Source organism: Arachis hypogaea, chromosome 9, assembly GCF_003086295.3.
Source record: "Arachis hypogaea cultivar Tifrunner chromosome 9, arahy.Tifrunner.gnm2.J5K5, whole genome shotgun sequence".
NCBI lineage: Eukaryota > Viridiplantae > Streptophyta > Magnoliopsida > Fabales > Fabaceae > Arachis > Arachis hypogaea.
In genome coordinates this window covers 21,468,646-21,479,333 of record NC_092044.1, presented here as the reverse complement: position 1 = coordinate 21,479,333, position 10,688 = coordinate 21,468,646, and the positions used below count along the sequence as shown (strand labels likewise).

At 38.0% G+C, this 10,688-nt stretch overlaps 1 protein-coding gene across 1 annotated transcript; it reads left to right on the top strand.

Annotated features, from left to right (window-relative positions):
• The first annotated feature begins 4,131 nt into the window (after nucleotides 1-4,131).
• Nucleotides 4,132-4,732, top strand: LOC140175083 (uncharacterized). Its single transcript, XM_072201997.1, has 2 exons — nucleotides 4,132-4,286; nucleotides 4,387-4,732. The coding sequence occupies exons 1-2, from the start codon at nucleotides 4,132-4,134 to the stop codon at nucleotides 4,730-4,732; spliced, it is 501 nt and encodes a 166-aa protein (XP_072058098.1).
• The last annotated feature ends 5,956 nt before the right edge of the window (nucleotides 4,733-10,688 follow it).

Genomic DNA, 10,688 nt, shown 5'->3' with positions numbered 1-10,688 from the left:
AGATCATGGCTCCTAAAGGAAAACAATCCACTCCAAGAGGCAAGAAAGAGAGTATTCCAAAACCACTTTAGAATCAAGGGAAGTTCTTAACCAAAGAACATTCAGACCATTACTACAAAATAATGGGTCTAAGATCAGTGATCCCGGAAGTCAAGTTCGATTTGAAAGAAGATGAATATCCAGAGATCCAAGAGCAAATTCGAAACAGGAACTGGAAAATCCTAGCTAATCCTGAAACAAAAGTAGGAAGGAATATGGTTCAGGAGTTCTATGCTAATCTGTGGCAAATAGACAGGCAAAGAATATCTGGAACTGCCCTCTATGACTATCGGACCTTGGTCAGAGAAAAGATTGTTCACATCCATCTTGACAAAATCAGGGAGATCTTTAAGCTGCCTCAGCTGAAAGATGACCCAGACTCCTTTAATAGGAGAATGATGAGAATAAACAAGGGCCTGGACAAGATTCTAGAGGATATATGCATCCCTGGAGCCAGGCAGACCACCAGCACCACTGGCATCCCAATTCAACTCAAGAGAGAATATCTCAAACCAGTCGCCAAAGGCTGGCTGGACTTCATTGGGCGTTCCATATTGCCCACTAGCAACCGTTCTGAAGTCACTGTTAAAAGAGCAGTGATGATTCACTGCATCATGTTGGGAAGAGAAGTAGAAGTTCATCAACTAATCTCGTGTGAACTTTACAAAATAGCAAACAAGAACTCCAAGGATGCCAAATTGGCTTATCCAAGCTTAATTTCTATGCTCTGCAAAGATGCTGGAGTGAGGATGGGAATAACTGAGTATATCTCAGTTGAGCGGCCAATCACTAAAATATCAATGGAAAAACAACAGTTACAGGATGACCTCATCAAGAGGAGAGCACAGGAATTCCTCCCAGAAATCCCTCAATTTGAATACTGGGAGCACCTTGAGGCATCTGTTTCCAAGTTGCAAGAAGCTATGGACCAAATAAAGGAAGAACAGAATAATCAAAATAGCATGCTTTGCAAATTGCTTAGGGAACAAGAGGAGCAAGGGCGTGACTTGAGGGAACTGAAGCGTCAGAAATTAATTCTTGAAGGACCAAGCACCCCACAGACTATAGGAACATCAACTTCCCAAAATACAGGTTGTTGAGTTCTAATTTTAGCTTTAACTCTGTGTATTTGTTACTATAGGAATTTACCTTAGAAGTTATATAGGAGTAGTGGTAATTAGTATATCTATTTTGACTTTATTTTTAATTAAGTTATAATTTATTTTTCTCATCATCATCAAACATGAATAAAATAGTAGATTTTTATAATAAAGAGGTAATTTATATCTTTCGAGTTCTTAATAAGAAAAATTATAATTAAATATATGTGGTGGCAATACTTTTTGTCTTCTGAATGAATGCTTGAACCATGCATATTTTTTATCTTGAATTTTATGAATGTTAAAATTATTGGCTCTTGAAAGAATGAGGAACACGAGAAATATTATTGCTGATCTGAAAAATCATGAATTTGATTCTTGAAGCAAGAAAAAGCAGTGAAAAAAAATTACAAGGAATCATTGGATCAAGAAAAAGAAAAAAAGCCAATAGCCCTTAAAACCAAAAGGCAAGGGTAAAAAGGATCCAAGGCTTTGAGCATCAGTGGATAGGAGGGCCCAAGGAAGTAAATCCTAGCCTAAGCGGCTAAATCAAGATGTCCCTAACCATGTGCTTGTGGCATGCAGGTCCAAGTGAAAAGCTTGAGACTGAATGGTTAAAGTCGTGATCCAAGGCAAAAGAGTGTGCTTAAGAACTCTGGACACCTCTAATTGGGGACTTTAGCAAAGCTAAGTCACAATCTGAAAAGGTTCACCCAATTATGTGTATGTGGCATTTATGTATCCGGTGGTAATACTGGAAAACAAAGTGCTTAGGGCCACGGCCAAGACTCATAAAGTAGCTGTGTTCAAGAATCATCATACTAAACTAAGAGAATCAATAATACTATCTGAATTCTGAGTTCCTATGGATGCCAATCATTCTGAATTTCAAAGGATAAAGTGAGATGCCAAAACTGTTCAGAAACAAAAAGCTACTAGCCCCGCTCATCTAAATTAGAATCTGAGCTTCACTTAAAACTCTGAGATATTATTGCTTCTTAATTTTTTTTATCCTATTTTATTTATCTAGTTGCTTGGGGACAAGCAACAGTTTAAGTTTGGTGTTGTGATGAGCGGATATTTTATACGCTTTTTAGGGGTAATTTCATGTAGATTTTAGCATGTTTTAATTAGTTTTTAATAGAATTTTATTAGTTTTTAAGCAAAAATTATATTTCTGGACTTTACTATGAGTTTGTGTGTTTTTCTGTGATTTCAGGTATTTTCTGGCTGAAATTGAGGGAGCTGAGTAAAAATCTAATTTAGGCTGAAAAAGGACTGCTAATGCTGTTGGATTCTGACCTCCCTGCACTCGGAATAGATTTTTTGGAGCTACAGAAGTTCAATTGGCGCGCTCTCAATTGGGTTGGAAAGTAGACATCTAGGACTTTTCAGCAATATATAACAGTCCATACTTTGCACGAAGATAGATGACGTAAACTGGCATTCAACGCCAATTCCATGTTGCAGTCTGGTGTCCAGCACCAGAAACAGGTTACAAGTTGGAGTTCAACGCCAAAAACACGTTACAACCTGGCGTTCAACTCCAGAAACAGCCCAGGCACGTGAGAAGCTTAATTCTTAGTCCCAGCACACACCAAGTGGGCCCTAGAAGTGGATTTCTGCACCAATTATCTTAGTTTACTCATTTTCTGTAAACCTAGGTTACTAGTTTAGTATTTAAACAACTTTTAGAGACTTATTTTGTACCTCATGACATTTTTAGATCTGAAATTTGTACCTTTTGACAGCATGAGTCTCTAAACCCCATTGTTGGGGGTGAGGAGCTCTGCAGCGTCTCGATGAATTAATGCAATTATTTCTGTTTTTCCATTCAAACATGCGTGTTCCTATCTAAGATGTTCATCTGCACTTATCTATGGAGAAGGTGGTGATCCGTGACACTCATCACCTTCCTCAATCCATGAACGTGTGTCTGACAACCACCTCTGTTCTACATCAGATTGAATGAGTATCTATTAGATTCCTTAACCAGAATCTTCGTGGTATAAGCTAGAATTGATGGCGGTATTCATGAGAATCCAGAAAGTCTAAACCTTGTCTGTGGTATTCCGAGTAGGATTCTGGGATTGGATGACTGTGACGAGCTTTAAACTCGCAAGTGTTGGGCGTGATGACAAATGCAAAAGAATCAATAGATTCTATTCCGACATGATCGAGAACCAACAGCTGATTAGCCGTGCTGTGACAGAGCATTTGGACCATTTTCACTGAGAGAATGGGAAGTAGCTATTGACAATGGCGACACCCTACATAGAGCTTGCCATGGAAGGAACTTTGCACTTTTGCATGAGAGAAATATTATGTTACAGGAATTCAGAAGACAAAGCATCTCCAAAACTCCAACATATTCTCCATTATTGCACAACAAGTAATTATTTCACGCTCTTTTATTTTTTTTAGTAATTCAAACTGATAATTATAATTGATCTCCTGACTAAGAATAATAAAATAAACATAGCTTGCTTCAAACCAACAATCTCCGTGGGATTCAACCCTTACTCACGTAAGGTATTACTTGGACGACCCAGTGCACTTGTTGTTTAGTTGTGCGGATTGCAAAAGTGTGATTGCAATTTCGTGCACCATGAAGCTTTCGAAATGTGAATTTTGGAAAAGAGAAGTAAAGTTCTTAGGTCACGTGGTAAGTAAGGATGGAATTGCAGTGGATCCATCTAAGATTGAGGTAGTGACTGAGTGGAAGAGGCCGACGACTGTAACTGAGATCGAAATTTCTTAGGATTTGCTTGATACTATAAGAGGTTCATTAAAGGATTTTCACAAATTGCCTTGCTGATGACAAAGTTGACGCAGAAGGAAGTTCCATTTGTGTGGACTCCGGAGTGCGAAGAGAGTTTTAGACCTTGAAAAAAAGATTAACTTCAGTACCAGTAAACCGAATGAACTATTTGAAGTTTATTGCAATGCATCACTAAAGGGTTTAGGTTGCATGTTGATGCAACATCATAACATGGTGGCTTGTGCCTCACAACAACTGAGGCCGCATGAAGTGAATTATTCGACGCATGACTTGGAGCTAGCGGTTGTGGTGTTTGCTTTAAAGATATGGAGGCACTATGTATACAGGGTAAAGTTTAGTGTCTTCTCCGACAACAAGAGTTTGAAGTATGTTTTTTATAAAAAAAAAAAAAGAGTTGAATATGAGGCAGAGAAGGTGGATGGAGTTGATGAAAAACTATGATTTTTACTTGAATTATCATCCCAGAAAGCTGAATGTGGTGGCGGATGCCTTGAGTAGGAAGTCTTTAAGTGTGGCATGGATAATGCTCAAGGAAGAGGAATTATTAAGTAAGTTTGCGAGTTTAAGGTTAGAAGTGGAGGATGTGGCCGAAGGTGTGGGTTTGAACCATTTGCAAATCACGAGTGACTTTAAGACTGAGATTAAGAAATCACAAGGGAGTGAAGAGTTACAAAAAATGTTAAAGATTGTGGGACAAGGAAAACAGGAAGAGATTAAAAAGGATCAGGAAGGAATTTGGAGGTACAAGAAGAGAATTTGCGTACTAAGTGTGGAAAACTTGCGAAATGAAATATTGTTTGAGGCTTATTAGAGTGGATTCTCCGTTCATCCTGGAGTTACTAAAATGTATCATGACTTGAAGAGGATGTTTTGGTGGCCCGGAATGAAGAGTGATGTGTCGGCGTATGTAGCTAAGTGTTTGAAGTGACAGAAAATGAAAATTGAACATCAGAAGTCATCTGGCATGTTACAAGCATTAGAGGTTCCACAATGGAAATGGAAAGGCATCACTATGGATTTCATAACCGGTTTACCAATGACACGAGCTGAATTTGATGCGATTTGGGTGATTATAGATCGGTTGACTAAATCAGCTCATTTTCTACCTATTCGGATGACGTATTCCTTAGATGAATTGGCGAGAGTGTATATTACGGAGATTGTGTGATTGCATGATGTGCCGACTACAATTATATCATATCGTGATCCCGGTTTTACTTTGAGCTTTTGGAGAGTCTTTCACAAGGAGTTCAGTGCACGATTGTGTCTGAGTACCGTTTATCATCCACAAACGGATGGACAATCCGAGAGAACAATTCAAACTTTAGAGGATATGTTGAGAGTGTGCGTGTTAGATCAACTCGGCAGTTGGTATGAACATAGAGAATCAAGTGTTCTAGGTCTTGAATTGGTAGCTGAGACGACAGAGAAAATCAAGAAGATGAGAACCAGAATTCTCACTGCACAAAGGCATCAAAAGAGTTCTGCGAATTGACAGAGAAATCCATTAGAGTTTGAAGAGGGGTGAACATGTTTTCTTGAAAGTTACTCCCACGACAAGCATTGGACTAGCAACTAAAACAAAGAAGTTAAATCTTCGATACATTGGTCCATTTAAAATCTTGAAGAAGGTTGGTTTCATGGTGTATCAAGTGGCTTTACCACCAAATCTTTTGAACTTGCATGACGTGTTCCACATTTCACCATTACGGAAGTATACTCCAGACACGTCTCATGTATTGGAGACCGAATCAGTTCAAATAAGAGAGAATTTGACTTTTCAAGTTACCCCGATACATTTTGATGATGTGAGTGTTAAAAAGCTCCGTGGAAAAGAAGTTCACTTGGTTAAGGTAGCTTGGAGTTGATCAGTCATTGAGGAACATACTTGGGAGTTGGAAGCCGATATGAGGAAGGACTATCCGCAATTATTTATAGGTAGCTTAATTTTGAGGACAAAATTTTCAATAAGGTGGGTAGGATGTAAAACTCGGTCAACTCGTAATTAATTATGTAATTAATTAAATATGGACAAAATTGTTAGAAAATTTAGCTATCGTAATTTGACAATTTAAATTTGATATTTGGACTCAGTGGATTTTTTTGAGTCGGAAAATATAGTTTTCTGTGTAAAAACGCACACTGGAAATTTGACCGGCAATATCGACTAAGATCTGTCCAGTATTGCAGCTGAGAAAATTTATTATGAGTGAGAAAGGTTAAAAAAATTAAAATTTGCAATTGAGATTGAAAAACTTTTTAAAACACACATTAAAATGTTAATCTTAAAGGTTTTGGCCAAAATTTGGACCAAACGGGCCATATATGTGAACTGGACCCAAGTTGGGCCAAAGCACAGCATATATATACCTTTACTAAAGTCATTTTAGCACCACCACCTTATTCATTTGTGTTGCAATGCTGAAATGAGAAAAGTGAAGGGAGAAGAGAGAAACCCTAACCTTTGAAACATTCAATCCACCATAACTTTCTCTCCGGTGCTCCAATTGCTACACAATTTGCGGCCACGCAAAACCCTCGTCATCCTCTACATTTATATCTAAAAATATTGGTAAGATTTTTCAGTTCTCATACCCCATTTTCATAGTATATGATATTTTCGAGTTTAAGTTTTGGATTTTGAGGAATTTTGTGATTTTGGTTGTTTATGGTGCTCTAGTATGTGCCATTAGTGAGTTTCATCAATCAATTTCGTGGGTTAAGGTAAGAAATCCCCATACCCTTGTGATTCATGAATTTTATGAATCCTAGGTTGATATATATATATATATATGAAATTGTGTATATTAGAGTATTGGGTGCTTTTGGGTACACATTTGGGACTTGGAAATTGCTTGTGGAAGTGTTGGATGGAGCTTGGAGCTGAGTGGTGCAGAATTTAAAACCCACAAACTAACCGACAAGTGCACCGGGTCGTACCAAGTAATACCTCAGGTGAGTGAGGGTCGATCCCACGAGGATTGATGGACTAAGCAACAACGGTTAAATGATTTACTTAGTTAGGCAAGCAGAAAATAGTGTTTGAGAGTTTAATTGCATTAAACAGTAATTAAGAGAATATCAGAAAGCAAGCAGTAAATAAGATGGGAGAAACAATATGAAGAAGGTAGTTAAGGTTTCAGAATTATCTATTTTCTAGATTGAATTTTCTTACTAACTATTTTAATCCTGCAAGATTTAATTCATGGCAAGCTATATGTGACTAGACCCTAATTCCTTAGACCTTCCTAGTCTCCTCTAAAATTCATCAACTGTCAATTTCTTGGTCAATTAATTCCAATTAGAGGGTAAAGATCAAATTCTAGTTTATATGCCACAAAAATCCTAATTACCCAAATATAAAAAGATTATATGTCACGTATTCCATTAAGTCCAGATAATTAGAATTTAGGAGAAATTGTTTTCAAGCTGTTGTTCAAGTAAAGAGGTTTTCCAAGTTATACAAGAACTCAATTAGAACATGGGTCATACTTCCGTTCCACCCAAATTCATAAAATAAAGAACGAAAACAATTCTTGAAATATAAATCAAAACATGAATTAAAATAGAAAAATAATAGTATCAATCCATACAATAGACAGAGCTCCTAACCTTAACAGCGGAGGTTTAGTTGCTCATGGTTCAGAGAGAAAAATAAGGATTCAGGTAAATTGTAAAGTACGGAATGTAAATTGGAATAAAATTCCCTAATAGAATCCTCTAAAAAGGAAGTTTCTTTCCCTTTTATATCTAATCCTAATAAATTTAAAATCTAGTTTCTAAAACTAAAAAAAAAAATCTTTTCCTATTTAAAGATAAAAATAAAGTTTAAATCAGAATTAAATAAATAATCAGCAAGTCTTCAATTGATGGATGGGGACTACTTGCTTCGTAGGGTCCATGCTTAACTTGGGAAGTAACAGGAAGTGTTCTCCTGAGTCCTCCATTCTGCAGCCTCTAATTTGTGTTTTCTGGGCCAAAAACTGGATCAAAATAGCCCAAAAATCGCTCCCAGAGTTTTCTGCACGTGGCGCATGTCACGCGTACGCGTCAGTCACGCATACGCATCGATGGTCTTCTTCGCTTGTCATGCGTACGTGTCAAATACGTGCACGCATCACCGTGTAAATCTTCAAATCACGCGCACGTGTCAGGTACGCGCACGTGTCAGGTACGCGCACGCGTCGCTCATTGCTGTCATCTCCTTTAATTCTTATGCTACAGAAACTCCATCAAATCGAGCCGAATGCTACCTGAAATAAACAGAATTGCACAAGACTCAAAGTAGCATCCATAGTGGCTAAAAGATAATTAATTCTTGATTAAACTCAACAATTAAATGCAAATTCACTAGAAAAAGATAGGAAAGATGCTCACGCATCACAACACCAAACTTGAATTGTTGCTTGTCCTCAAGCAACCAAAATAAGTGCATGATTAAGATGTGAATTTGCATGATAAGTGAGAGTTTAGTCATGCTCAAGTCTATTCTTAAAATTAGGGTTTGTCCATTGTAATTTTGAACAGTTTTGGCATCTCACTCTCCTTTGAATCAGAGGAACGTCAGTGTCATTCGGAATTAGAATCCGGATCATATTATGAATTCTTTAATCTTTATACTCCAGTTTAATCCTTGAACTCAGCAAAATTTACTTTAATTTATTTTTCTTTGGTGCTTTGCACCTTGAGCCTAATCGTGACTTTAAATGTTTTGTCTCAAGTGTTACTTGACACAGAAACACCACAAGCACTTAACTGGGGGACTCTCTTTAAGTTCTGATTTTTCTTTCAGTTACTCCCAGACAGTGGTGCTCAAAGCCTTTGGCATACTCTGTTAAACACACTTGGTCTCGACTCTAAGTGTTCTGTCTCAAGGATTACTTGACACAATCACACCACAAGAATATGACTAGGGAAACAACTCTTTGAGCTTTTAATCATATCTGACCTCCCTAGTCATTGATGCTCAGAGCCTTGGACCTTGCTTTTATAGTTTTTTTTTTTTTTTGCTGTTTCTTTTGCTTCAAGGATTAAATTTTTGTTTATTTCAGAGAAGTCATAATAATTCTCTAAATTCCTGTTCCTTATCCATCAACATCCTTTGATTCAAATTCAAATATGCACTGTTCATATCATGCATTCAAAATCACAAATAATACCACCACATTTAAGTAAATAAGACTACTATTAAATATAAACTCAATTTCTCATGTAATACATCACATTTTTTCTCCTTTCTTTTTTATTTTAAGCTTAGTGGGGTAATACATGAGACATCTTTCAGAATTAAAGCAATTAGGAGAAAACTAAACTAGAACCTAGGATTCTAACTAATAAGGGATCATGCAATAAACAAAGCAAAATAGCAGAATACCGGAACATAACATAGTAAGAGCGGGAAGGAATAAAAAATGAAAGGAACTCAACCACGTCAGTAATTCTAGCGGTCATTTTATTCTTCAGGTTGTGCTCCTTCGTGAAGATGATTTCCCTCCCTTTGGTGCCATAAAAATAAACAGAAAACCCATAAGTGAAGCGACAACACCAAACTTAAAGGTTTGCTTGTCCTCAAGCAAAAAGGAACTGAAAACAAAAAGAAACAAATATTATGATGAAATAAGAATAAAAAGGATAAAAGAGAGAATTAGGATTTGGGAGAGAGAGAGAGAGAGAGAGAGAATGAAAATTTAAAAACTGGCCGGCGCACTAGTGGAGGTGTGCGGTGCAGGTGACGCGTACGCGTGGGTTGCCTGGTTTTGATAATGACGCGTAAGCGTCTGGCACGCGTACGCATGCCCTTGGTTTGTGCGAATCACGTGAAGGCAGCCGTGTGCATGCACAACTCTCTGTTCGAGTGGCTTGGAAACAAAAATTTTCATACGAAACATGCGCGTCATGCACGTGCAAGCGTGGATGAACATTTGTGCAAAGGACGCGCACACGTCAAGGATGCATTCGCGTGATCAAGTTTATGCTTCTAGCACACTTCCAGCCCCAAGCCATTACAACTCTCTGCCTAAACACTAATTGATGCCGATTTCAGGGTCACGCGTACGCGTCAGGGACGCGCACGCGTGGATGGCTAAAAGCGCAAACGACGTGCACACGTGAGGTGCGCGTACGCGTGGTCTTGTCTGTGCGCAAAGCATAGTTCCAGGGCCACTCCTACTCATCTCTCGGGTAAATTTTCTTCTTCTTTTTTTTTGAAATATTCGATTCCTGCTCTAGAATAGTTGCATGATCAAAAAACACATAAAACGAAAGAAAAACAGTAGAAACTCAATAAAAATCAAATAAATAAGAAAACCACAACTACAAAAATTAACTAAGGATATGAAATAATCGGGTTGCCTCCTGACAAGCGCTTCTTTACCATCACTAGCTTGACGGTCAGCTCCTCTAAAGAGGAGGATCATAGGGGCTTAGCTCTTCACCCCTTACTTTGAACTTCTTTCCTGTGTCTCCATAAAGTAGCTCAATATGCTCTAGAGAGAGGCTTCTGTTTACTGTATAAATCCATGCTGGATTTCTAGTCAACACCACTTTCATTCCAGGGGAGAAACCTTCAGTGGGGATCTTTTTGTTTCTCCATCCTCTGGGTACTTTCTTTTTAGGACCCTCTCCCTTGGTGGATGATGCATTCCCGACACCAAACTTAGGTTTAATGTCAGGAGGAATTTTATTGATTGTCACCAAAGGAGGTTTGAGCTGCAGATTCTGCTGTGCATCATCAGGGGGTTTTTGAAGGGTTTGATCAATAAGCTTAG

What these genes read in the sequence shown, in the direction of transcription:
- LOC140175083 (XM_072201997.1), top strand. Translation starts at nt 4,132, where the DNA reads ATGGTGGCTTGTGCCTCACAACAACTGAGGCCGCATGAAGTGAATTAT. An exon ending in TCCGACAACAAGAGTTTGAA is followed by an intron (nt 4,287 to 4,386) that starts GTATGTTTTTTA and finishes TTATCATCCCAG; the next exon opens with AAAGCTGAATGTGGTGGCGG.